Raw genomic sequence first — 25,233 nt, 5'->3', positions numbered from 1 at the left:
GGGAGGGGGGGGGGGGGGGGGGGGGGGGGGGGGGGGGGGGGGCGGGGGGGCGGACTCTGCTCCACTCACCTTGTTGAGCTCTTCAATCCTTCTAACCAGGTAAGGATTGCTGGAGGAGTTCTCAAAATAGACGTAATCTGTAGGAGGGGGTGGGGAAGAACCGGGAAGATCAGAGGAGTAGATGGGAGAGCCGAGCACCAGGGTGGGAGGACCGAAAGCAGGCCCGAGTAGACCAAAAGGAGATAAGGGTCTAGGTAGAGAGGACGCTGAAATGTGGAAGTGGAGAGACTAACAGAAAATAAGGGAAGGATACCCCACCCTCCACCCCTAATCACTGAGTTCTGAAATCAGATCCTTCACTCAAAAGTGAGCCTTCAGGAGGAGACAAGAAGCAGGGGGTTCCCCACCACTCAGCGACGGAGTTGCATCCCAGTCTGGGCCAAGCGAGCAATTGTTCACTCCTGCGCAGGGCCCCCACCTTTGCGAACCGAGGCGCACAATAACGCCTGGGAAGAGGAAACCTCCCAACGGCTCCCCCGCAGGTGGCAAAGCGGTCGCCCCGGCCCTCCGCGCCCCCTGCCTGCCCTGTCAATTCCTTCAGAACCACTTTCCCAAGCCCACTCCGCGCCACCGGCGACCCCAGACTCAGCCCCGCGAGTGCCGTCGGGCCGCCCGAAGCCTCTCCGGGAGTCTCGGTGCTCAGCCGAGTCGCGATCCCCGCGCCCTCCCTCCCCGAGCTCCCGGTTCCGGTTCCGGTCCGCGTTCTGGACCACGCCGCCCCAAACGCGGCTCCCCGCGCCACCGGGTGCCAAGCCTCTCCGATCCCGGCCCCCAGCCTCTCCCGCCCCGGGCCCCGCAGCCCCTACGCCCGGTACTTACCCCCCACTCGGTACATGTTGGCCGCCATGGCCGTTCCCGCCGCCGCCTCCGGCCGCACAAAGGGGTCCGGGAGGCTCACTGGGGCAGGGCTCGAAGCGAAGCCCGGAGCGCGGGGCTGGTGCTTCGCAGAAGTCTCAGTCGGGCCCGCGCAGCCGGCACCTCCGCCGCCTCAGCCGTCACGGTTCATCCCGGCCCGCGCTGTCGCCGCCGCCTCTACCGCCTCTAGCCTGGGACGCCGAGGCCGGCGCCGGCCCGCTCGGCTTCTTCCGGAAGGAGCTCGGCTCCCGCCGGACCGGAGCCAGGCTGCTGCTCCCCCCGCGCTCGCCGAGCCCCGCCAGACGTTGGACTCAGAGGGCCGCCGCGAAGGCTTGCCCTGCCCGCCTCGGGGTTCGCCTCCTTCCGGAACACCTTCGGCGGATCCTCAGAACAAGGCCCAGCGCTCGGCTCCGGTCGGAGAACAAGACCTCAAAGCTCGGCTACTTCCGGAAGAAGTTCGCCTCCCTCCGGCCAACCGCGGCCCGGCGCTCGGTTATTTCCGTTGTGACTCGGCCCCGCCCCCGAGGGCGGAGAGAGGAGTTGGGCTTAACTCTTTCTTCGCCGGAATGCTGCAGCTCCGCATGCGGCCGCGAAAGACTCGAAGCGCCTTTGCGCTTCTCGGAGTTATTTGCAAGCGGCTTTGCCCGTTATTTGCATGAAAGGTCTGCGCTCCCTCACCCTTTCCGCATTCCCCTTTTCCTTCCTCCCCATCCCCACAAAGGCCCTAGGCGCCCAGCCGCGCCCCACAAAAGGACCGGGAGGCGACTTTGCTTTTGGTTTATTGCCCCTCAGCAGGCAGCGGGAGTCAGGGCCCCGGCTGGGGCTGCCCGGCACAGCCAGCGGGTCTATACAGTGTGTGCAGGGGTGCCGTTCGCCCCCTCCAGGGAAATGCGCTTTTGGGAATGTCTCGAAGTCGAGGACAGGGTCGGCCCCGGTAATGTGGAATTTGGGTGGGGCGGGGCCACGCTGCAGGGCCTGTGGGTCCCGTAGGACAGCGGTCAGACGTCGAGAGAGGAGGCGGGGGACAGGGAGGGGGTTCGAGAAGGCGTTGCAGGCGCCGGCCCCGCGCCCCCAGGGCCCAGCACTCGCCACTGGAAGATGCTGGCGTCCTTGCCGCCCAGCGAGACGAGGTGCGAGTCGTCGTGCGTGAACCGGACGCTGGTCACGTGGCTGCCGTGACCACCGTACACGAGGCTCGGCGCCTGGGCAGGAAGGAAGGTCGAGCTACAGCGGCCGCGGAGCCCTGGGACCCCTCCCGCCCGGCCCCGGAGGCCCCGGGAGGCCTTACCTTGGCGCGGGCGCACGGGTACTGGAAGAGGTGCACTTTGCAGAAGTCGTCGGCCACAGCCACCACGCGCTCGTTGTGGGAGCGGCACAGGGAGTTGATGTCGGTTCCATCCGAGCCGTCAGGCCACACGCCTAGCACAGCGGCCAGCCTCAGCCCGGCCTCCCGGCCGCCACCCACGGTCCAGAGCGGCACCATTTCCGGCGCTCAGGCGGCCCGGCCACCCACCCACCGGCCGCGCGTTCCAGGCAATCCTTCCCGGTCCCAAGGGCCGGCCGGAGGGGCCTCCTGGGCTGGATTTGCCAGTTTCTTGACGCCCACCCCTCTACACCTGTCCAGCATTGCGAGCCCGGGACGGGCTGCACCTTGTCTCCGCACCTCTCCCACAGGGTTCCGCGGCCCTGGGCCCCTGCTCACCGTAGACATGGAAGCCCAGAACGCAGGTGTAGGTGGCCCACTCCCGGTCCCGGCTCTCATAACGATTCCTCAGCAGCTTACAGCCTCCAGCCACGTCCCCTGGGGAGAGGGAGCCCACCCAGCTCAGCTCTCACCCTGCCCTCAGTGGGGAAGATGCCATGGAAGGGTTGGAAAGACTGGCTTGAGGCGGTGGCACGTGATCTGGTCAGGGTGGTAGCCCTCAGCCCAGGGCAACACCCAGCCCCATGTGCTTCCTGAGTTCTCAGCTGAAGTTCTCCTGTTTCTCATCAGTTCCTCCTCCCTTGATAATCAATCCCTCCACACCTGTCCTGAGAAACTTTTCCAAAACCATCTTTTCTTGGTGCATTTTTCAACTCCCCCAAGGCCTTGTGGGAACAAGACATGGTGCAAAACTGTGTGTTTTTTTTTGTCCAAATGACAACATTTCTCCTACGTGTATAATTCTGACTCCACTTCAAACCCATCTCCACCTCCCTGAGTGCCCCTCCACCTGGAGTTCCCCCACATCTTCCCCTTCATACCCTCCCAACCAGGAGCCCCCTCACATAAATAAAACCCACCCGTATTACCGTCTCCCCATGCCCTCCCCTACTGTCACTCACAGTAAAGGATCTCATAGTCCCCAGAATTGGACATGATGAAGTTCCCATCCTTGGACCAGTCAAGGTGAGTGATGAAGCTGGAGTGACCCTGGGAGCAAGGGTCAAGAGACTAACAATGTAGCCACCATTTCCCATCCCCTCACCCTCCTAAAGTACATTAGTTTACCTGCTATGGCAATGCCCCGCCCTCCACCCCAGCTTCCTCACCACACAGCGGCCAAAGCGGCTGGACTTGGCACCATCACTGGAAACGCTATAGATGTAGATCATGTTGTCATGGGAACCGATGGCCAGGTACAACCCATCTACAAAGACAGTCACTCAGAGAGGGAAGGGCCAGGGATGAGTCTAGGTTCCGGGGTGGGGGTGGCTCCCACCTGGGCTGTACCGGACCACTGAGAGCTGCTCATTGCCATCAGTGATGTCGGACACGATCTCTCTGGTCTCTGTGTCCAAAACTAGCCACCTAGAAGGGAGGGGGGTGGAAAGCAGGTGTGAGGATACCTGTCCTGAGCAGGGTAGGGGTTGGCAAGTCAGAGAGCCTCAGAGACACCAAAAGAAAGGCTGTGATGTAGACAGAGAGGTTATCTATCATTGCGGTCTTATGCTGGGAAGGGGGAAGGGGCTATGGGCAGATAAAAGCTGAGGGGCTCCTGATGCCGTCTGAAAGGGAGAATAGGGGCCCAACTACCAGGGCCTTGTGGAGTCTGTTAAGCTTGTCACTTCCCTGTGTTAGTCTCCCCTATGGCCCTCCCATCCCCGCTGCTTCTCTAGCCTGAGCTGCCACCTCCTCCACTCCCAGGCTTGCTTGGAGGGGAGAATGGATGGGGGAGGGTGTGATGACAGCTGCCGTAGGAGAGCAGGGGAAACCCTGGCTGCAGGGAAAAGCACTGAGAAGAGGGAGGGTGCAGCTGGGGCTCCTGAGCAGGCAGCGATCACACTCCTCCACCCCCACCATGACCAGAAACCCTTCCCATACCTCCTGCTTTCCCCTCCCAGGAGTCCTGGCTCCCTCTCACCTCCCTGTGTTCAGTCCTACGGCCACAACTGCCCCACTGGGGTGGAAGTCAGCACAGAGACCAGTCTCCTGGGAGGGGGGAAAGGTGAATTCAAGAAGATGCCTTTCTAGTGAGGGAACTAAGATGGATACCTTGTCATCTTGATAACAGTGTCAAAGCCCGCTCCTCTCAAGGATGAGAGGGACAGGAAACCTGGGATGGAGGCAGGGTATCACTGGAGCCTAAGCAGAAGTGCTACTGAAAACACTTAACAACCAGAAGTGACACCCCACAGCTGTGCCAGAGATTAACCGTCAGTTGCTGGATCAAGAGGACGTCTAAGGGCTGGGGGGAGAGCAGTGCTCAGGGGACACTGGAGGCATCACTACAGAAGAATGAATATTTTAGCAGCCAGTACAGCCACACCAGTACAAACGGGCTGTCTCTGGGAGCAAAAGGGAAGGGGTGTTGGGGAAGGAGTGGTGGCCACAGGAGTCATGGTGGGCGTGACACTGAGGATCCAGGGACACAGAGCTCTACCTTGAGGTCGATGCTCCAGGCCAGCGCGTGGCCCTCCCCATCCCACAGGCAGAGCTGCCGGTCGTGGCCACAGGTGAGGAAACGGTTCTGGAAGGGATGTGTGCAGAGCCCCCAGAGCTCATCCGTGTGACCCTGCGGCAGAGCGTGGGCTGTCACCTCTGCCCCTCCCCAACAGCCCTTCCCTTCCTGCTCGCTCGAACCCTTGGCCCCCCCCCAACCTGGATTACAGGGGAGAAGCCCTGGTCCAGATCTCCCCTCAGCAATGCATTCTTCGTGGTTCCCACCAGCAGCTCAGAGCCAAGCCCCTCTGCAACGGCCCGCACGGCCCCAAAGTGTTCAGGAATCTGCAGAGTGGTGGCAGAAAGTCAGGGGCCCACTGACCGTTCCTCTTCCCTCTCCTTCCCTTGACCCCAGCCCAGCCCTCACCTCAGCTTCCTGGAGGGCCACCAACCCAGGCCCCCACTGGACCAGCCGGCGGTCCCGCCCACCACCACTCATCACGGTCCCGTCCCTCCGGAGACACAGGGCGAAGATGGAACCTTCGTGAGCGTGCGCCTGGGCCACAATCCCATAGGTCTCTGTTGGCAAAGTCCTGGGTGGGTCATGCTTTTGGGGTGCAGGGAAGTAGGGAACAGGAGCAGCCTAGGCCGTCACAATAGAGTAATAACTGCCAGTTGCTGAGCGCCTAGTCTGATCCTCAGCTCAGTTTACAGACTGAACAACCGAGGCTCCAAGAAGTGAGGTAACTTCCTAAAGGCCAGGGAACTAGGGGCAAAACTGGGATTTGAACCCAGGATCTGGCACATTCCAAAGCCCCAGCCCTCTCTGCCATGCTGCCCCTCGCCCTCCTAGACTAGCCCCCCAGAGGGCCCCACCCTCGAACAGAGCACGATCAATTCTCAAGGGAAAAGGGAAAAGGATCGGAAATCCTCTCCTCTGTTTTCACAGACCGTCTGGGGAACGAGCCTTCCCAGATGCCACCCCCAATCACATACCTTTGGCCCCGCCCCTGCCTGGGGTCCTGGAATCTGAGAGGCTCCGCCCCCAGGTGAGAATGTTCCCCTCTGAGTCCCCTGTGAGAATGTCTCCATCCGGAAGGAACACAAAGCAGGGGATAAACTTGGGTTTCTTGTATTTCTAGGGGCCAGGCGAGCAGAGAGCAGAGGTCAAAGACACTACAAGTCTCGGGACAGTTGGGAGTTGGGTAGCGTCAGGGTCTAGAGTACTCAGACCAATACTTCCATCGCCACTCTGCCCTCCCCCACCACCCTGCACCCATCCACACCTCACCCCAAAGACACCCTGTTTCCTGGTGAGGGTCCCGTTCCCAGGAACCCCTGCTCCACCACTCCAGTTCCAGAAGTGGACGTGGGATTTCCCGCTGGTGACAATGCAGCTGCTGTCGCGAGGGTTGAAGCCAACGGCCAGGACTGAGTCATTTGTACTCTGAAGGGAAGATACTAGATTCAACCACCCCAAGTCCTGTGCACCTTCATTCTACCAGACTCTCTTCAACTGGCATCCTGACAACTGGTCTGCAGAAGTCCAGGACCCTCAGGACAACCCTTCCTCCAAGGCCCCGGTCCCCTAAGAGCACTACTGTCAGTCACTCACTAATGCCTAACACGGTGTCCCTCACGAGGTCAGAACCTCCGTGGTCCCCACTTCACAGCCTCAGAGAGGCTAGGAGGCTTGCTCCAGGGGGCCAGGCCAGAAAGGAGGTACACGTACGGGGAAGTCTGGAGCTCTCTGCACTCCACCACTCCCAGCACCTCAACCTCAGCGCCCCACCAGGCCACCTGGACACCTCACCTTGATCTCAGCCATCTTCGTTCCCCGGCTGCAGTCCCACACAGACAGCATGTGCTCATTGGAATCATCCACCACACAGAGGAAAGCACCCAGATCCTGAAGATGGGGGACACATCAGAGGGGCCGAGTAAGGCCTGGAGGTCTCAGGGTTCATGGTCCAAATTAGGCCAGGGGTGCCACGACAGGCTGAGAGAGCAGGAGAAGGGGCCACACTGTCCCTTAGGAGAACTGGCTGCGTGGGGCTTAGGAAGGCCGGGACTTCTGAGGCTTCCTGGTAAAGTACAAGGAGGGGGCTCCCGGACAAGGAAGATGGGGGCCTCGAGGCGCCGGGGCCAGCTCACCGCAACTGAAAAGGCCAGGGCCCCCACACCCCGCTCGAAGGCCCCCAGTCCGATCTCCTGCAGCTTCAGCAGCGTCTCCGAGTCCCAGATGTGAACCACCGGCTGCAGGGGCTGGCGGAGGAGGAGAGGTCAGGGGTGTGGAGGACACAGCTGGGCTGCGCTTTCATCCTGTCTGCCTGGCGCCCGACTGTGGCCTTACCTTTCCGTCCTTATCCACTCCGGCTGCCTGTCCGGAGGCTACACGCACACCATCAGGGTGAACAGCCAGGCTGAGTGGGGGAGGAGACACTCTAGGGAAGGGGGTCGGTCTCTCCTCTCCTGTTCCTCCACACCCACCCAGACCCTCTTCCTGCCAGGCCCACCATCCCCATGCCTAAAGCTGCCCACTCCCAAGCCCTAGGACCCTCACCATCGAACGCAGTCCGTGTGCCCCCGGTAATGTCTCTGGCCACCACCTCCAGGACCCCCTGGGCCTCCCCCGGGCCGGTACAGCACCACCACACAGGCGATAAAGTAGACCACCTCCCCAGAGCGCAGCACAAACAGATTAGAGCGGGAGTCACGACCCCGGTACCCGTAACTGGAGTGGGGATCACGGTCAAGGAAAGGGTCAGATCAAGGGCACCACGAGGAAAAGGAGAGAAAGACAGAGCTCTGGCTAGCAGCGCCATTGGCAGAGGATGGAAGAGGAGGATTCAGAGGTCTCACTCTCCTTGCAGACCCAGGAGGAGCAAGGGGTGGGGACATTCCATGATGGGAAGGGTGGTTCCCATGGGACTGGAAGGGGCAGGATACACCCAGTCAAGGCTGAGGGTCTCCGGGGGTGGGCCGCTGGGCAGCTCCTCGAGGCTGCGGATGCCAGACGGGATGTACATGGTAATGGGGCGGCCGCGAAGGAACATCTTCACTGAGATGCCTTCTACAGAAAAAAGAAGGGGGTGTCAATCACCATCCTGTAGCTTCCCTTCCAGGAAAGCCAGAGCAGAACTCAACCCACCATACCTCACAGGTCCCCCAAAATAGCTCCTGCAGCTGCAGCCCAAACCCTAACCCCATCATCCAAGTTCTTCCAGATCCCTCTATACATACCTAAATTATAATTGCTCCTCCGAGATCCAGGACCCCCAGGGCTGGAGAGGGGGTCTTTTCCCCCACGGCTGTTGCGAAGGAAGAAAAGCACAGGGATTGGGGTCAGGTCCCAAGACATAATCGTGGAGGGGCAGGACGTAAGAAAGGAGGTTACCCTAGAGATCACAGTCACCTCTGCAGACTTTCAGTTTGCATCGTGAGCATTCAGGGCTCAGGTGGGGACTCTTAGCTCCATTTAAGGCATGAGAAGACTGAGGCTAAAGAGGCTGAGTAAGCCTGTAAGAGGCAGGGTGGGGTGACACTTTCCTCCAGACCACCAGGCCTCTGGCTATTAACCACTTCATTTTCCCATCTGTAAAACGGGCCTTTAGTGAATCCAGAATGTACATCAGCCCTGCCTTTCAGGGATCTGAGAGGTAAGCAAGAATAGTCCTTATCTCTCAAGGGGAAAGTGACAGGTGAATTCCAGAGATCACTGTCCTTAGATGATAATAAGGTGACCATCTCTCTTCAGAGAATAAAAGAGAGGCCAAGGATAGGCCTAGAATGAACACTCAGGTGTCCTGGGGCCTGTACACACTCTGAGACAACTATGCTCAGCCACTAGGATTTCCCCTTGCTCTCTAGAAGTAAAGCTTGGTACACTGGGGTGTGCGAGAAGGCTGAGACTCTGAGGACCGTCACCCATGAAAATCATGGGTGCTTTTGGAAAACCCTCTTGGAATCTTGGAAGGTATGTTGTGATATGGTGGAAACGGCAGGGGAACTGGAGTCAGGAAGAGCTGGGTTGGAATCCTGGCTCTAGCTGTGTGACCCCAGGCAAATGACTTACCCTCTCTGAGCCTGCTTCCTCACCTGGACAATGATCAGCATGAGACCACCTACCCCCCAAGGATGTCGTGGGGACTGAATGAGATGGAGAAGGTTGAGGGTTTAGCACAGTGCCGGGTACACAGCAGGCACCCCAGGAGTGCTTGTTCCTTTCTTCCTGTTGGGCAATGAGGTCCCCCCACCCCACCCAGGGAAGTGAGGTGAGGGATGTGGAAAGTCAAGAACCTGAGCCTGGGGTGAGGCGGGCTCGGGGGAGGGGAGCCTCGCCCACCTCTCTGTGCTCCCTGACCGCAACAACAGGTTGGCCGAGGAAGCTGCCTTCCGGGAGAGTTTCTGGCGAGGCCGCTCTGATGGGGAAGAGGAGGAGGAAGAATTTCTCCGGGGCCTGGTTGGAGCAAAGTGAGCAGGTGAAAGTCATTCCCTCGGATTCTGCTCCCCACTCCTCCCTCCCCTCCCAGCCTCTGCCGCAGGACACTCACGTGTCAGTACGCTGTGGGGGCTGCACCAGCCTGAGGAGCCCTGGGGGGCCGGGCGAGCCAGTGCCACTGCTGCTGCTGCCCCCTCCTTCGGACTGGGTCCCACCGGGCTCTTCACCGCCCCCCTGCGGGGCCGCGGGCCCGTTGCTCAGGCCAGGGGGGCCAGGGGATGACTCCATCTCCACCTCTGTCTCTGTTTGGGTGCCTCGGCTCACCGAGGAGGGGCTGCGTGTGGGTGGCAGTCCCGGGGGAGCTGCAGCGCTGCTGGGGAGACAGTGCATCAACCCGAAGCCCCTGGGGGAGGCCCCAGCAAGGGGGAGGAGGAAGGTTTGACAACATGCATACCTGTCCCTTGTAGGGCCTGGTGTGCCAGGGTCCTGCAGGGAGGTGGGAGGCGCCTGCAGCCGCAGCACGCGAAGAGCTTCTGCCAAGGCTGCCTTTACCAGCTCCATCTCCTTCTCCTGCACCTGAAGCCGCCGGCTCAAGGACTGCAGGGCCTCCTGAGCAGGGCCCTCACCTGGGAAAGGGGCAATAAGCATTCAGAATGTACCCACCACCTGGGGAAAGGCTTGAGGGGATTCTCTCTGCCCCCAGCTGTGCATTTGTCCAATAGGACCTGCCCCCTTCGAGCAGCTCCGGGCTTGGATGCGCTCCCAGAGGGGAGGAGACGGGTGGTAAAGGTTCAAGGGCCTCCTTGTGGCAGGGCAGGCCAGGAACCTGGCAAAGCTCCCTTCCTGCTGCCGTCCCAGCCTCCGCAAAGACGGAGTACCATGGAGTACCAGGGGGAAAATATGGAGTACTGGCGAGGAACGTGGGAACCACAGGCAGAGGCGCAGTGCTGGTGAGGGACGACAGGGCCCAGCCCAGAGCAAGCTCAGGTCTCCAGAGAAGGCAGGGAAACTCAGAGGGAGCACCCGGAGAAAAGCGGCGGAGGGGGGGACGACACAAGAGTACAGTCATCCTGAGGACTCAGAGAGGGAGAAGACAAGTGACAGGAGAGGGTATGAGTGGAGAGAAGAGTCATAGCGAAGATCCCAGGGTAACAGTGGGGGTCAGAAGTAAAAAGACCCAAAATCCCAGGAAAAGAGGCCCAGAGTAACACAGGAGGTAAGGAAATTTTCGAGGGGCCCAGAGTAACACGGGAGGTAGGATGACGTTGGGGAAGTCCGAAATGACAGTTGGAGGATCCAAGTAACTAGGGGGAGCGACCTGAGGAACAGTGGAGGATGCTCAGAGCCCCCGGGGCCGAGGAGCACGCGGGGACGCCCCGAACAGCCGTCGGGCAATGGCAGCGCCCGACCGGCCGGCGCTCCGGGAAGGGGCACGCCGCCCGCCCCGCCCCGTACTCACCGGGCCCCCCGGCCCCGTCCATCCGGCCCCCGGCTTGCTCCGAGCGGCGGCGGCGGAGGAGGAGGCGTCTAAGCCGCGGGGGCCATGGCCAGAGAGAGGGGAAGGGGAAGCACCCCGGGGCGCGCGCGCAAGGGAGCCGAGCCACCCCCCGGGGGCGCTGTCGGGCGCGGGGAAAGGGCCTGGAGGGGGCGCTGTGGGGCGGGGGCCGCAGGCTCCGGAGCCCGCCGGGGCCTCGGACTCTCCCGGGACCGCTCTCGGCTCCCGGGGGTGGGGTGGCGGGGCCGTCCTGGGGCCCAGCGCCGCAGCACAAACAGGCGCCGGACGCGAAGCCGCCAGGCAGCGCGGGAGGCGGGGGGCGGGGCGGGGGGGGGGGGGGGGGCGGGCCCCCCCCTGCCGATGCAGGGCACGCGGGTTCGTGCCCGGGGGGGGGGGTGCCGGGCCGCCTGGTAACCCCTCCCTGTCCGGGCCTCGCAGCTCGTTTCGGGGGCGGGGCCGACCCGCTGACCCCCGGCCCCCTCCGGCCACCGCCCTCCAGGCCCTTCCGGGATCCTGGCCCTCGGACTCCCTGGGGACCTGGGAAGGAGCGCGGGCCGTGAGGTCTCCCGCCCCCAGCCCCTAGCCGGTCGAGGCAAAACCGACCAGCCCCTCCCCACTTCCGCGAGGGGACAGGGGCGGGGTCACGAAATAGGCCTTTTGCCCGGGGGCGGGGCTTTTCCTAAGGGGCAAGGCCAAGGTATCCCGAATTGGGACTGGCAGGGGACAGGGCAGAGGGTTATTAAGGCTGTGGCGGGAGGATACCCAGGGTATTGGGGTCAGGGTGGCATTAGCCCAGCTCAAGCCAGGCTGGGCTGACGTAGCATCCTGCCGCGGCCAACCCCTGTCCCTGACAGCTCTGCTGTCCCCTAGGCAGAGATGGGAGATGGCGCCGGTGCTTCCTCTGGTGCTGCCCCTCCAGCCCCGCATCCGTCTGGCGCAGGGCCTCTGGCTCCTCTCCTGGCTGCTGGCGCTGGTCGGTGGCCTCACCCTCCTCTGTAGCGGGCACCTCCTGGTCCAGCTGTGGCACCTTGGCACCTTCTTGGCTCCCTCCTGCCCGGTCGCTGCCCTGCCCCAGGTTGCCTTGGCAGCCAGTGCAGTGGCTCTGGGCACAGGACTGGTGGGTTCAGGAGCCAGCAGGGCCAGTCTGGATGCAGCTCAGTACCCTCCCTGGCGAGGGGTCCTGGGCCCGCTGCTGGTGGCTGGCACAGCTGGTGGCGGGGGGCTCCTGGTTCTTGCCCTGGGGCTGGCCCTGGCTTTACCTGGGACTCTGGACACAGGACTGGAGGAGGGCCTGGGGACTGCCTTGGCTAACTACAAGGACACAGAGGTCCCCGGACGCTGTCAAGCCAAACGGCTGTTGGATGAGCTGCAGCTGAGGCACCACTGCTGCGGGCGCCATGGGTACAAGGATTGGTTTGGGATCCAGTGGGTCAGCAACCGTTACCTGGATCCCAATGACCAGGACGTGGTTGAGTGAGTGATTTGCTTCTCCTCCTCCCTCTTTCTTTTTCTCCTCCTCTTCCTCCCTCCTTGAAACCCCACCTCACCCAGACAGGCGATGAATAGAGTCTAGTGACGGAGAGAATGGAGCACAGCTCTGCCATGTTTTAGCTGTGTGACCCAGGGCATGTTACCAAACTGCTCTGGGCCCATTTGCCTGTCTGTAAACTGGAGATGATAAAAGTACCACCTTACAGAGTTGTTGTAAGGATAAATGAATTATGTATGCATGCCTGGCACATAGTAAAGGAGTCAGTAAATGTCTCACTCGTTTTTTCCCTTCTCAACTCCTGTGCCCTGCAGCTTCTCCCCCAGGCCTCTATCTCCAGACATCCTAACACCCCTGCCCCTCCCTTTGCAGCCGGATCCAGAGCAATGTGGAAGGCCTATATCTGATTGATGGGGTCCCTTTCTCCTGCTGTAATCCCCACTCACCCAGACCTTGCCTGCAAAGCCAGCTCTCAGACCCCCACGCCCACCCCCTTTTTGATCCCCGACAGCCCAACCTAAACCTCTGGGCCCAAGGATGCCATGAGGTGCTGCTGGGGCACCTGCAGGGGCTGGCAAGCACACTGGGCAACATGCTGGCTGTTACCTTCCTGCTGCAGGTGAGTCAGCAAAGTGTCTGAGGCCTCCTCTGGGCCTCCTCACCGCCTCCAACCCAGGGGCCCCTGGAACTGCTGACCCTCATTAACCTCTTGCCCCTTGCTTTCCCCACAGACTCTGGTACTCTTGGGCCTGCGGTACCTGCAAACGGCACTGGAGGGGCTCGGAGGAGTCATCGATGGGGAGGGAGAGGCCCAGGGCTATCTCTTTCCTGCTGGGCTGAAAGACAGGCTGAAAACAGCATGGCTACAGGGAGGGGTGGCCCGCAGGCCAGCACCTGAGGAGGCCCCACCAGAAGAGGAACCTCCCAAGGAGGGTCTACCTGAGGCCTAGTGGCCTGGAGCTTGGGGTGGGGATGAGGGGTGGGGGGAATGGGAGAGATGGACAAGATTGGAAACCTCACAACTCCTTATAGGCTCCAGGTGGGGGAGGAGGGATCTCTGGAATTAGAGGGTTAAGGATAGTCAGTGAGCTGGACGGGTAGGAGAGAAAATCAGGTGTCCTAGGGCCTAGCCCATGGCCAGAACCACCAGGGAAGAACAGAAAAAAAAAACAGGGTGGTGGGAAAGTGACATGGGAAGGACTGGAGGCTGCTTCTGGTGCACAGACTCAATAAAGCTTTTGGACTGAAGCCACTGATCTTTCTCTTCAAGGGGGTGGGGGCCCTGAGAGAACTGATTTCCATCTGATGGAGAAGCCAGGACTCCAGGGTTTTGACCTGGTAAGGATCAAATGCAAGAACCTGACATGGGAAGTGAAGGAAAACAGAAGCCCCTCCAGGTTGAGAGTTTTTATTCTGGAGGTTGGGGCGGGGGGGTGGTCAGCATGCTCAGGTGGGGAGGGTCCAGCCCAGCTCCTCCAGCCCCCCAGTGCATGCCCAGCCCCAATAAGTTACCCAGTCACTCAGCCGCCCTCCCGCCCGAGACTCTCTGTTTTCTGCTCCGCCCCAGACAGGGCCCATCTGGCTCAACACAAGGGCCGCTTGTCCCTAGCCTGTGGGCAGTGCCACAAGGCAGGCTGGGGGAGGGGAGAAGCAGCTGGGCCACGCCCTGGGGTTGAAGGGGCAGAAGGGCCGCCCCTGGCTCTGAGGGCTCAGGACTTGGAAAACCACATCCTGGGCAGGCCAGGGATCCAGTCCCACAGATCTGTGTCTGATGAGGTGGTGGGCAGTGGAGGGCCGCCATCACACCTCGACAGCTGGGTCTGAGCCTCGGCCCTGCCGCTGCAGCTGTTCCTCCTGCTTCGTCTTGGGCTTCTCTGTCCGCGTATGCCACACCAGAACCTGTCCCGGGAGCTTTCAGTTAGAGCCGGGCCCAGCCACAGCCAAGCCTCTGGGGCACGCAGTGTAGAACGGATTCTCCAACCCCCTCGACACACACCGAGTTGGCTGCCAAGTATGAAGGGCGGGTGGGGGGAGGCTTTAATGCCTCTAAAATGGGGCTTAATCCCTTACCCTCTCTCTGTGTCACACGGGTGCCAGGAGACAGAGTGGCAGGAAGAACACTTTCCTTCCCTGCCTCCCAGCTTCCCCTTGAGGAGAGCAAGCAAGGTTGAATCTGAGCCCTGGAGGGTCTCTCCTGGTTCAAACACCCATCCTTGATCCTACTCCCCAGGGCCTCATTCCACTTCTCCCATCACCCGTCCATCCCACGGTCAGATTTCTGTGCCCACCTCCATCCCCTTACCCGAGTGCAGTTGGCAGCCCGCGGCTCCAGGTCCTTGGGATCTACAAGGTGGCTCAGGAGGCTGCTCTCCAGGTGGCCCCGAGGAGCAGTAGCATCAAACCGGGCATTGGGTTTCGCCAACAGCAAGGGCAGGGAGACAGCAAATCCCGCCATATCCACTGGGAAGGGCCTATTGGGCTCCCATGCCGTGTGGAAGCCCACAACCCGGCCATCCTGTACGCGAGGGCCCTCGAATCGCAGGCCGCCCACCAGCCCCACTGGCCACACTGAGACTCCACGGGTCCAGCGCATCTAACAGAAGTCAGGAAAGAAGAAACAGGAGACAGGAGGTGGCCCAGAGGAACGGGAGCAGCGGGAAGGACCACTTGAGTCACTCTGCCCCACCGCTCCCCACTCCTCACCTAGGGAAAAAGATGAAGTGGACCCCACCTGGCCTGTTTCCCCAGCCCCATCTCAGTGCTCACCTCCTCAAAGAGTTCCCGGCTGTAGGTGTTGTCATCATCAGCAAAGTACACGACTCCCCGGGTGCCTGGTGGGGGTGGATCCTTCTCTCCCGCCACAGCACCCCCTCTGCTCCGGAGCCAGTCCAGGGCCCTGTTCCGTTGCTCGACACCTCGGGGCCGAACCCAGCCTGGCTCGCCCTCCCGGAGTCGCTGGGCCTTGGGGGTGAGGACTGCCAGGTGTGTGAAGAGGAGGCCAGAGGCAGCCAGCAGCCCCGAGACCAACGGGGTGGGGCCCTCAGCATCCTCTACCAGCAGCCAGTGCAGCCGGGGCACCAGGCTTAGGGTCTGGGACAGCCGCACCAGCTCCGCCTTCTGCACCAGCCTGCAGGGGGAAAGATGCAGGAGGAAAAGGGGTAGGCCCCATTTGCCCACTCCAGAGGGTACATATGGCTTCTCCTGGGCCACTCCTAGCACCAACCCCCCCCCCACCCCGCCCGTGACCTTTCCCTGACCAGCACCCAAACGCCCTGTTCTTTTCTTTGTCTTGTTTTGTTTTTTGACCGAGCCACTAAGCTTGCAGGATCTTAGTTCCCTGACCAGGGATGGAAACCATGCCCACTGCAGCGGAAGCACTGAGTCCTAACCACTGGACTGCCAGGGAATTGATTCACCTGCCCTGTTCTTAATGTCCATGTCTGTCACTCACCTCAACCCCAGGGCTCTGACTATAAATTAAGGGCACAGTCTTTGAAATCAGATCTGGGTTTGAATGCCAGTTTTGTAACTTATTAGGTGAGATATCTGGGGAAATGGCTCCATCTCCCCAAGGCTCAGTTTCCTTTAAATAACTTTAAAATAACAGTACTTTACAACAATGTTGTTTTAAAGATTAAATAAGATCATAACTTTTTAGAATACCAGTAGGACCATGTTCTTTGCCGCCTATGCTTGGATTTCCAGGTAGAAGAGTTTAGAGGAGGCCTTTGGCTCATTCCTCTTCAGGGGACGAAGATTTATCCGAGTTTAGACAAGAAAGTGGGAAGGTAGGGGCCCAGTCTCTTGCAGGCTTCTTTACCCTTCAGATGGGCCTGCCCGCCCCAGGCTTGATGGTGTGTGTAGGGAGGTGGAGAGGGTCTAGAGATGCCCTGGCGTAGGTGGGTCAGCCACCTGATTCCAGGCAGATGTCAGCAAGCCCTTTTGGCTACAGATTCAAAACCACATTTCCCAATTGGTTTGTGTCACCAATAACGCTACGTTTTATTTAAAAAAAAAAAAAGGAACACACTTAGCACAGTGTGGGGCAGAGAGTAAACACACTGCAAATAATAGCTGGTGTAACTATTTCTAGACCCCCGTATGACTGCAGGGCCAAGTCCTTTTCTACTTCGATTTAGCCAAGGGGTTCCCAAACTTTCTCACCAAAGGCTCCCTAAGGAGAGAGAGTGAACTCACTGGCAAGTTCCGAATTTCTTTGCAACTTTATTGTTCTATCTTAAAACTGCTCAGGAATATTGTATTCTACTTCACAGCACATCCCTGTGTCTATTTTAATAGAAAAACATTTTCCCACAAATCTTTGAGTAATGATGTGGTTCATTTAGCCTGTCATTTGGCATGCCTTAGCTTGAGGAACATCCCCTGGCCCAGCGCCTCCCAAAACTCATCATCGACCCCAGCCTCTTGGTCCATGCAGATGTTGGGTGCATCACAGCCCATACCTGGCATAGGTGGGGGTAACAACATAGATAGTAGGCAGAGCCTCAGGTTCAGGGGGCTGGGCAGGGGCAGGGGGTGGACGGCGGAGATCGGCTTGCAGCTGGGAAATCCTCAGATCCTTCTGCCGAAGCTGCTCTGCTGCTGCCCGCAGGGGAGAGAGGCAGTCACATGGCTGGCCTGGTCCCAGGAAGCAGGGATGGGGGCAGAGAACCACAGTATGTTCAGCATCCCAAAGGGCCATAACCTTCTGTTCAACTAGTCAGTGCAGGGCTCTTTACAACTTCTCTAACAGCTTTTCTACGCCTTGGGTGGTGGGGAGCTCACTGCCTCAATTAGCAGTCCCTCTCCGACTTTACCAATTCCATCCATTACGGTTTTCATTTGGCTATTGAGCTGATTACCTGCCTCCATCCTTTCTACCTGCTGGTCCTAATTCTGCCTTCTGGAACCATAAAGAACAAGTTGATCTCCTAAAACAGGACAGTCTTTCAAATACCTGAGGATCATGCAGTGGCCCAGTCTCTTAAACCCTGCATAAGAGGCAGGGTTCAATCTGTTCCACTGGCTGTGTGACCAAAGACTCATTAAATTCACTGATTCCATCATTGGATAAATATTTATTGAATGCTCCTCCTGGGAGGCACTGCCTTAGGTGCCCGGGATACAGCAGGAAACCAAACAGACATGGTCCCTGCCCTCATGGAGGTTTCAGTTTAGTGGAGGAGCTGAACACTAAGCAAAGAAACAAATTAATAAAATTATTAGAAACCGTGGTAAGGGCCATGAAGGAAACAAATAGGATAGAGAATTAAAGAGAATCCAGATTGAGAAGAGTTACTTTAGCTAAGGTGGTCAAGGAAGGCCTGTGAGGCGGTGACATGTGAGCTGAAGCCTGAAGGATGAGAGAGGGAGCTGGGAAAGAGCTGGGAGAAGAGCACCACAGGCAGCGGGGACAGGTTAAGTGCTTGGAAGCAATGAGTGTGGGGTTTTCAAGAAACTGTCATGAAGCCAGTGTGGCTGGAGCAGAGCGAGCGAGAGGGTTAGGAAATGGGGTTAGAGAGCAGACCGAGGCAGGATCATGCGGGGCCTTGCAGGCTCTGGGAAGGACTCTGATTTCACCCGAGGTGCGGCGGGCAGCCGCGGTGCGTTCTAGAGAGGGGAGTGCGCCCGGCGGCCGCAGAGGGCTGTAGAAGGGCCGAGCCGGATGAATGGGGTCTGCGCGGGGGTTCATCCCTAGGGCGGGACGCTCGGCGACGGGTGCCCGAGGGCCGACCCGCCGCGCCCCCGCCCCGCCCCGCTCACCGAGCTGCACCAGCGCGTAGAGGAGGCCGGCGATCGACACCAGGAAGTAGGCGAGGAACACGTTCTTCAGCTTCAGCTTCATGGCCGCGCCACCGCCGGCGCCTGGGCAGGCGGGGTCCTACAGGCACGAAGGTCCCCGCCCCCAGCCCGCCAGCCTGCAAGCCCCGCCCCTGCAGCGGCCCCGCCCCTTGACCCGCCCTCCTCACCCTCCACTCGACCTGCTCCCAGGAGCTGGAGCTGGCAGTAAACGTCGCGGCCCACTTCCGGTCAGTCTGCACACTCCCTCCCTCCGGGTTAATTTCCGCTCCCACCGCCTAGTTCTGGGAACCACGGTAGTGGGTGACGTCATATCCGCCGTATCAAGCGCGCGCGGCCGGCGGTCAAAAGCCAGGTAGGGTACTTGGGAGTGGCTTTGGGACCCTCCCCTTGACCTCTAGTCCCTCTGCGCAGATTTTCTCCTTATAGTCATTCATTCATCCATCAGTCACTGCGGGTAGTAACAGTACCTCAATACATACTTGTTACATGAATGAGTGAAATCTAGGGCCTATCATGTGCCAAGCCTGTGCCCTGGGTGTCTCATACAATCCTCACTATAATCCTTTGATTACAATTTTAATTTAGGATATTATCACTCTAAAAATTGATGTTGCAGAATTTTGATATTTAACAAGATACTCGGCAAAAATGCAAAAAATACATAGTAATCTAATAAACCAAAAAATAGTAAAGGGGCATTTTTGATATTTCATTAATCAACCTCTCATATTCTAATACTTCTTGGAATTGTTTTTTTTTTTTTGAATTTCTAGTATGACTTGGAATCAGGTCCCTTTCTGGGATGCAGAGTTTATATCCATAGTGTTTTTTCAGCACATCTGGCAGTAGATCAGGAGCAAACTGCTCTTCTTCAGGGTTGTCACAGTATCTTGGTCCACTTTTTTTTTTTTTTTTTGCGGTACGCAGGCCTCTCACTGTTGTGGCCTCTCCCGTTGCGGATCACAGGCTCCAGACGCGCAGGCTCAGCGGCCATGGCTCACGGGCCCAGCCGCTCCGCGGCATGTGGGATCTTCCCGGACCGGGGCACGAACCCGTGTCCCCTGCATCGGCAGGCGGACTCTCAACCACTGCGCCACCAGGGAAGCCCTTGGTCCACTTTTGTGTTAAGAGATTAGGTATTGTCCCCATTTTACAGATAAGTAAAATTGCGCCAAATCATGTAATTCCCATCGTACAATTTTCTATGTCCCTTCTAGATACCTGACTCCAGGAGCTGTACTGTCTCCTCTGACCCACACTGAAACAGGTGACACAAGGGGTGGGGGTAAAATGTCAAGGCAATGAGCTATCTCCCAGGGAATTAACTGGAAATTTCTCTTTTTTAAATAAATTTATTTGTTTACTTTTGGCTGCATTGGGTCTTCGTTGCTGCCCATAGGCTTTCTCTACTTGCGGCCAGCGGGGGCTACTCTTCATTGCGGCGCATGGGCTTCTCATTGCAGTGGCTTCTCTCGTGGAGCATGGGCTCTAGGCACGCGGACTTCTGTAGTTGTGGCATGTGGGCTCAGTAGTTGTGGCTCACAGGCTCTAGAGTGCAGGTTCAGTAGTTGTGCCTCACAGGCTTAGTTTCTCCGCGGCATGTGGGATCTTCCCGGACCAAGGCTCGAACCCGTATCCCCTGCATTGGCAGGCGGATTCTTAACCACTGCACCACCCAGGAAGCCCCTGGAAATATTTCTTGAGCTGAGGAATTCCAGAAACACATCCCCTAACTCCTCACAGGCATAAACCATCCTGAGCAGTAATTTTTCCAAACAAACAAACCTAGTTTCTTGTTAAAATAATCTCTAAGACTTGTGGTCAGTCTACAAAATGGAGGAAACTATTTCTTGTCACTAAAACAATGGGAATTTTTTTAAATGCTGCTAAAGAGAAGCAGTCTTTAGTATGAGAACATCTGACATATAGCTATTTCTATTCAAGAGGGACCCCATTAGCTCTGGTCACCACTATCAACTAGGCCTACTAAAATCTGATGACCTTGCTGGGCTCCTCTCTGAAAATACTGGCATCAGGGACTTCCCTGTGGTGCAGTGGTTAAGAATCTGCCTGCCAGGGGCTTCCCTGGTGGTACAGTGGTTGAGAGTCCGCCTGCTGATGCAGGGGACACGGGTTCATGCCCCGGTCCAGGAAGATCCCACGTGCCGCGGAGTGGCTGGGCCCGTGAGCCATGGCCACTGAGCCTGTGCGTCCGGAGCCTGTGCTCAGCAATGGGAGAGGCCACAACAGTGACAGGCCCGTGTAGCACCAATCAAAAAAAAACAAATCCTGAGACAGTAAATAAAATGCCAGACCTCTCATAGGTCTGCAGATAACTGTTTGTAAATATGGAAAATACACTTTGTTTCATTTCACTGTTCTCAACTGATAGGACAGTTAATCGAATTTTTTTTTTTTTCGGTATGCGGGCCTCTCACTGTTGTGGCCTCTTCCGTTGCGGAGCACAGACTCCAGACGCGCAGGTTCAGCGGCCACGGCTCACAGGCCCAGCCGCTCCGCGGCACGTGGGACCTTCCCGTACCGGGGCACGAACCCGTATCCCCTGCATCGGCAGGCGGACTCTCAACCGCTGCGCCACATCGGCAGGCGGACTCTCAACCACTGCGCCACCAGGGAAGCCCGATAATCGAATTTTAATTGGAGCAAATCAAAAAGTTATATCAAGATTCTAAGTAAATAGATTGACAAAATACCTGCCTTTTTAAGCTTTCGGAGCAGATTTATTACAGAATAATTTCACATGGGTTTGGGCACCTTCAGTGCCTGTGTTAACATTGAGTTTCTGTACCTGGGCTTCCGTGGGGATTAGCAGGTCCGGGTTGAGCCTCAGAGGGTCTGTGAGTGTCTGCAGATGCTCTTCTTCATCAGGATGTCTACAAAAAAAAAAAAAAATCCGCCTGCCAATGCAGGGAACATGGGTTCCAGCCCTGGTCCGGGAAGATCCCACATGCCGTGGAGCAACTAAGCCCGTGCGCAACTACTGAGCCTGCGCTCTAGAGCCTGCGAGCCACAACTACAGAGCCCACGTACCACAACTACTGAAGTCCATGTGCCTAGAGCCCATGCTCCGCAACAAAGAAAAGCCACCACAATGAGAAGCCCGTGCACCGCAACGAAGAGTAGCCCCCGCTCGCCCCAACTAGAGAAAGCCCGCGTGCAGCAATGAGGACCCAATGCAGCCAAAAATTAATTAATTAATTTAAAAAAAAATTGGCATCAAGCAAGCTGAAGGAGGCTTTGCACTCACTCATTTTGCTCAACCAATGAGGCTTATGCTGAAGCTAAATGAAAATGTCAGGTCCTCAGGCTTTTAGGGGTCTGTGGTTCAGGCCAGAACTGGAATCCAGACGCCAACAGTTATTTATGGTTTCTCTTTATTGTTTCTCCTTTTATCAAAACCTGTCACAGCTGGGGGCCAAAGGAAGTAAAAAAAATTCCCACAAACATTCCCCATAGTCCCCAGTTAGTCCCCCCCACCACCCCCTGCCCAGGGCCCTGGGCCAACCCTGAGCGCACATGATCATCTCCCCCACCCTCAGCCTTCCCCCAGCAATAAATACAGGTGACCATGATTCGATGAAACCACAACTGATTTCTCCATCTGGAATGCCCCTCAAGGGGACAAAATTTTAGGAGGCAGAAGTCTCGCTCATCCCCTCTTAAGGAGTGGAAACTTCTTTCCCCCAAGGGACAGGGGAGGTAGAACTGCCCCTGTCAGAACCGCAGCTGCTCTAGATAGAAGCAGGGAGAGGAAAGGCTGGGATGCCAGGGAAAAGGATGTTTTCCAGCAACCTCACTCCTTTGATCCATTCATCCCTTATCAGGGTAAGGGGTGGACCCTGTGCATCAATGGGGCATAAAAAGGAGAGGCCTGATAGAGAAGAGCCAGGAGGAAGAAATAAAAGGAGGGAGAACAGTTTGGTGGGGAGGGAAGGGGAAGGAGAAAAGGAGCCCTAAAGCTCACTGCCCTCATCTTCTTCCAAGAAATGGCATCAACACACAAGAGACATGAATGGAGCGGGTATGGAGGAGATTCAGGGCCCCCAGAAGAAAGAAAAGAGAAGGGGAAGCAAGGGCCCTGTGGTCCCCAGGTCTTCACAGGTGAATGTGCTCCAGTCAGAGCAACAGAATATTTGGGGATTAAGGGAGATGTGGTGTCAATGGGGTGGGAGAGGTCAGGAGATCACAAAATGAATTCAGAGCCCAGGGAAAGCCCTCTCATCCTGCCCAGATGTTGGCAGAATGTAGATCTTGAGATAAGAAAGGTGAAGTCTGGGGAAGGTCAAACTCCAGGGCAGAAGGAAGAGTAACTATCAAGACCATCACACCCCACCCCAACATCCCTTGGGTTATCGCAGGTGAATACTCCAGTCGGATACCACACTGACGCCAGGCTTGCGCAGGATCAACACAGAGGTCTCAGGGTCATGCTGGAAGGACAGGCGGCTTTCAGGAGATCCTGGTGGAGGAAAGAGAAAGAGTGCCAGAGTCAACAGCAACTACTTTCCTATATGCAGGGGGTCCCCAACCCTGCCCTGCTTCTCCTCTTTCCCCACCTGGGGGCCAGATCACTCACCTTTTGTCTGGAGTACCACAGTTGCTGGCTTTCCAGCCCCTATTATCACCACCCGCTCAATCCAAATTGGTGTCTCAAAGTGGCCTTTGGGGTCTGCTGAGCTGAAGGAAGCAAAAATGGATACCCATCAGGAAAAAAACTGTCAGAGCAGAAAGGAGAGCAGAGCAAGGCCATGATGTAAGAGCACAGTGAGCTGTAAGCATCCCAGAGGCTGCCAAGGAAGAAAGGGTACCTCCTTACCTGGAGACAAGGGTGTTACCAGAGAATGAGAATCGACGCAGCAGGAACTCATGGCGAGTCTGATAGTTGAACGTGTGCCCATCATCTAGAAAGAGCTCTCCTTGGGCCGTACCCTGAGCAGGAAGTGGGGTAGGCGAGAGCCTGAGCCCAAGAGGGAGTGGAGGGGCACATCCCCAGGGGACTGAATCCTAGGAAGGTAGGCAGATGGTTGAGGAGGCTCCCTGCCTATGCACTCACCTGGAGGCTGAGTGCAACAAAAAGAGTGATGGGGTCATCCTTCATGCAGTCTGAAGAACGCCTCACTCGCATCCATCGGGGCACAATTGTCCCTCCACGCTGGAACACAGGGATCTAGGGCAAAAGCAGTGCTGGGATGAAGCAGCCCTGTTGTTCAACCCTGGGCCCTGCAATATCTTTTGCTCGTGCATATCTGTGTCCCCTTAGGAACTGGACTCCAAAGTATACACTCTCTCCCCTTCTGGAAGCCTACAGGCAGATGGAGCTGGCAGCTGGGCCAGGCATACTCACACTGCTTAGAGTTACAGGCAGATACAGGGTCTGGGGACCATGATGCTTCTGGTAGCTATGAACGTCATACCACACCTGTGGGTGCAGAAGATATACTTGGTCACTCCTGCACAGAGGACCCCCCCACTCTATTTACCCTCTCTGACCTCCACCACCTTTCCCCACCACACCCTTCCTTAACTCACCTCCCCTTGGCCAGGAAGATAGACCTGCACGCCATGAGCCTCAGAGTCTGATACAGGGTGAACCAGCAATGCATCCCCTAAGACACAGCAGAATCAACTCTGAATTGGGGGGATCAGTTCCCAAAGAGGGAGCCCTAGAGCACCCACCCCCTTGCACCCCTGGCCTCATTCACTCCTCCCTCCCTGCACATCCACAGACATATCTATCACAGTGCTTGCTTCTTCTCAGCCCTATCCCAACCCACCACTAACTGTCCCCCTTGTTTCTCACCAAGCAGGAACTGATCATCTATACTGAAGGTGGTCACATCCTGAGGATAATGCACCCACAGGGGCCTAGGAAGGAAGCAGGACAAGAAAGGAAGACACTTGCTGTTTGGCAGAAGTCAAAGATGCTACCCCAGGCACTGGCAAAAAGAAGAGCACAGGGGAAAGACCCACGAGCTGGCAGCCAGACAGCCCAGCAGGCTTAAGGACTCAGCTATGCACTCTAACCTTGGTCTAGACATTTAACTTCCTAACCCGTCTCCCTGCCTCCTCCCACCCTGCTCCCCCTGGAAACTGCTCTGCATAGCTACCTCCCAGCGGCCACTTCATTATCCTGGCCTGAAAAGCCCTCCAGTTCAGGTTGAATTTTCCACTCCACCTCATCTACCTCTCTCTCTGGTTCTTTACCCCTGAGACACACTGGTTTGTTCCTACTCCTGGAACACAACAAACTCATTTCCATTTCATAATTTTTGCACTTGCAGTCTCCCCTGCTTGGAACATTCTTCCTCTGTGTCACAAAAGTCTGTCTTACTCATCAGTCAGGGCTCATCTTTACGTGGCCTGTTTTGTTTTTTTTTTTGCGGTACGCGGGCCTCTCACTGCTGTGGCCTCTCCCGTTGCAGAGCACAGGCTCCAGACGTGCAGCCTCAGCGGCCATGGCTCACGGGCCCAGCCGCTCCGCAGCATGTGGGATCTTCCCGGACCGGGGCACGAACCCGTGTCCCCTGAATTGGCAGGCGGACTCAACCACTGCGCCACCAGGGAAGCCCTACGTGGCCTGTTTGTGGAACTTAACTCCGTTACCCTGTTCTATTTTTTTCAAAAAGCTTGTCAGTTTTGGCAGTTTTCCTATTTCCATATTTGTTTACATGTGTCTCTGTCTTCCTCCCAAAAATGTAAGTTCCACAAGGGTAGGACACTTGTCTGACTTGTTTCTGGCTCGGGATAGTGATGAGTAACGCCTAGCATGTCAGAAGCACTCAGTAACGTTTACTGCTCTTCATCTCCCCACTGGTCTCTTCTTACTCTTGACCTTGCAGTCAGATTTCCCTCCTTTACAAGGCCCTGGCGAATGAAGAAAGAGGCCCAGAGATGGAACCCAGTCTCCCAGCCATCTCAGTCCATTCTACACAGACCCAACTGAATGCCTCACCTCATGACAGGAATCCCTTCACGATGGGCCTGATAGAAGAGGGTGTACCAGAAGGGCAGCAGGGAATATCGCTGACCCAAGGCGTCTCGGATTATGGCATGGTACTGAGACGGTAACAACCACGGCTCTCGCCGACCAGTGTCCAAGTGGGCATGTGCCCGGAAGAACGGCTGGTAGGCACCCATCTGGTACCAGCGCACAAGCAGCTCTGGCTCTGGATTTTTGAAGAAGCCGCCCACATCCGCTAGAGGGGGGG

The 25,233-nt window shown here is 57.5% G+C and overlaps 5 protein-coding genes across 9 annotated transcripts in view; 1 reads left to right on the top strand and 4 right to left on the bottom strand.

Annotated features, from left to right (window-relative positions):
• The window catches only part of MTA2 (metastasis associated 1 family member 2), an 8,395-nt gene extending 7,103 nt beyond the window's left edge, over positions 1-1,292 (bottom strand). Inside the window, exons 1-2 of the mRNA XM_007462155.1 lie at positions 880-1,292; positions 70-137 (exon numbers count right to left, since the gene is read on the bottom strand). Of these exons, the coding sequence (XP_007462217.1) occupies positions 70-137; positions 880-907 (96 nt within the window). The 5' untranslated portion in view covers positions 908-1,292. The remainder of the gene's footprint in view (positions 1-69; positions 138-879) is intronic.
• Positions 1,293-1,677: 385 nt separating this feature from the next.
• EML3 (EMAP like 3) lies at positions 1,678-11,002 on the bottom strand. Of its 2 annotated transcripts, none has more exons than XM_007462153.1 (22): positions 10,678-11,002; positions 9,673-9,844; positions 9,331-9,588; positions 9,123-9,236; positions 8,021-8,088; positions 7,727-7,850; positions 7,341-7,511; positions 7,131-7,200; positions 6,932-7,042; positions 6,591-6,686; positions 6,069-6,224; positions 5,774-5,915; positions 5,205-5,356; positions 4,997-5,122; positions 4,779-4,910; positions 4,260-4,327; positions 3,618-3,706; positions 3,448-3,545; positions 3,241-3,328; positions 2,618-2,716; positions 2,204-2,334; positions 1,678-2,117 (listed from the first exon to the last, which is right to left on the bottom strand). In XM_007462153.1, exons 1-22 carry the CDS (start codon positions 10,697-10,699, stop codon positions 1,914-1,916), a joined length of 2,691 nt encoding a protein of 896 aa, XP_007462215.1. In that variant the 5' UTR covers positions 10,700-11,002; the 3' UTR covers positions 1,678-1,913. The 2 variants fall into 2 exon arrangements, with proteins under 2 accessions (XP_007462215.1, XP_007462214.1); XM_007462152.1 differs by having other exon boundaries at positions 1,914-2,117; positions 9,331-9,591; positions 10,678-10,699.
• A 396-nt stretch (positions 11,003-11,398) lies between these two features.
• Positions 11,399-13,450, top strand: ROM1 (retinal outer segment membrane protein 1). Its single transcript, XM_007462151.1, has 3 exons — positions 11,399-12,186; positions 12,575-12,821; positions 12,934-13,450. The coding sequence occupies exons 1-3, from the start codon at positions 11,597-11,599 to the stop codon at positions 13,150-13,152; spliced, it is 1,056 nt and encodes a 351-aa protein (XP_007462213.1). The 5' UTR covers positions 11,399-11,596; the 3' UTR covers positions 13,153-13,450.
• Positions 13,451-13,594: 144 nt separating this feature from the next.
• On the bottom strand, positions 13,595-18,274 carry B3GAT3 (beta-1,3-glucuronyltransferase 3). The gene is made up of 5 exons (XM_007462150.1): positions 17,966-18,274; positions 16,666-16,840; positions 14,969-15,329; positions 14,505-14,795; positions 13,595-14,101 (listed from the first exon to the last, which is right to left on the bottom strand). Exons 1-5 carry the CDS (start codon positions 18,045-18,047, stop codon positions 14,003-14,005), a joined length of 1,008 nt encoding a protein of 335 aa, XP_007462212.1. The 5' UTR covers positions 18,048-18,274; the 3' UTR covers positions 13,595-14,002.
• A 3,113-nt stretch (positions 18,275-21,387) lies between these two features.
• Positions 21,388-25,233, bottom strand: part of GANAB (glucosidase II alpha subunit) — a 16,838-nt gene continuing 12,992 nt past the window's right edge. For 2 of the 4 annotated variants that reach the window (XM_007462148.1, XM_007462149.1), the window contains 8 exons: positions 24,978-25,221; positions 23,826-23,890; positions 23,555-23,631; positions 23,370-23,444; positions 23,079-23,192; positions 22,842-22,954; positions 22,602-22,702; positions 22,375-22,484 (listed from right to left, as the gene is read on the bottom strand). In XM_007462148.1, the coding sequence (XP_007462210.1) occupies positions 22,375-22,484; positions 22,602-22,702; positions 22,842-22,954; positions 23,079-23,192; positions 23,370-23,444; positions 23,555-23,631; positions 23,826-23,890; positions 24,978-25,221 (899 nt within the window). Of the gene's footprint in view, positions 22,485-22,601; positions 22,703-22,841; positions 22,955-23,078; positions 23,193-23,369; positions 23,445-23,554; positions 23,632-23,825; positions 23,891-24,977; positions 25,222-25,233 lie in introns of all 4 variants that reach the window. The other 2 variants (XM_007462147.1, XM_007462146.1) reach the window with 2 other exon arrangements.

This window comes from Lipotes vexillifer, unplaced genomic scaffold, assembly GCF_000442215.2.
Source record: "Lipotes vexillifer unplaced genomic scaffold, Lipotes_vexillifer_v1.1 scaffold1129, whole genome shotgun sequence".
In the NCBI taxonomy this organism is placed as follows: Eukaryota; Metazoa; Chordata; class Mammalia; order Artiodactyla; family Lipotidae; genus Lipotes; species Lipotes vexillifer.
The sequence above is the reverse complement of the archived record's forward strand: the minus strand, read 5'-3'. Positions and strand labels throughout refer to the sequence as shown.

Excerpts from the sequence above, each read along its gene's own strand:
- B3GAT3 (XM_007462150.1), bottom strand. The coding sequence starts at position 18,047 with ATGAAGCTGAAGCTGAAGAACGTGTTCCTCGCCTACTTCCTGGTGTCG. Across the intron at positions 16,841-17,965 it reads CTACGCGCTGGTGCAGCTCG|GCCAGCCATGTGACTGCCTC; the intron begins GTGAGCGGGGCG and ends TCCTGGGACCAG. Across the intron at positions 14,102-14,504 it reads GGGCTGCCAACTGCACTCGG|GTTCTGGTGTGGCATACGCG; the intron begins GTAAGGGGATGG and ends CTCCCGGGACAG.
- EML3 (XM_007462152.1), bottom strand. The coding sequence starts at position 10,699 with ATGGACGGGGCCGGGGGGCCCG. Across the intron at positions 7,043-7,130 it reads GAGTGGATAAGGACGGAAAG|CCCCTGCAGCCGGTGGTTCA; the intron begins GTAAGGCCACAG and ends CTCCTCCGCCAG. Across the intron at positions 5,123-5,204 it reads TGGCCCTCCAGGAAGCTGAG|ATTCCTGAACACTTTGGGGC; the intron begins GTGAGGGCTGGG and ends ACCACTCTGCAG.
- ROM1 (XM_007462151.1), top strand. The coding sequence starts at position 11,597 with ATGGCGCCGGTGCTTCCTCTGGTGCTGCCCCTCCAGCCCCGCATCCGT. Across the intron at positions 12,187-12,574 it reads AATGACCAGGACGTGGTTGA|CCGGATCCAGAGCAATGTGG; the intron begins GTGAGTGATTTG and ends CTCCCTTTGCAG. Across the intron at positions 12,822-12,933 it reads CTGTTACCTTCCTGCTGCAG|ACTCTGGTACTCTTGGGCCT; the intron begins GTGAGTCAGCAA and ends CTTTCCCCACAG.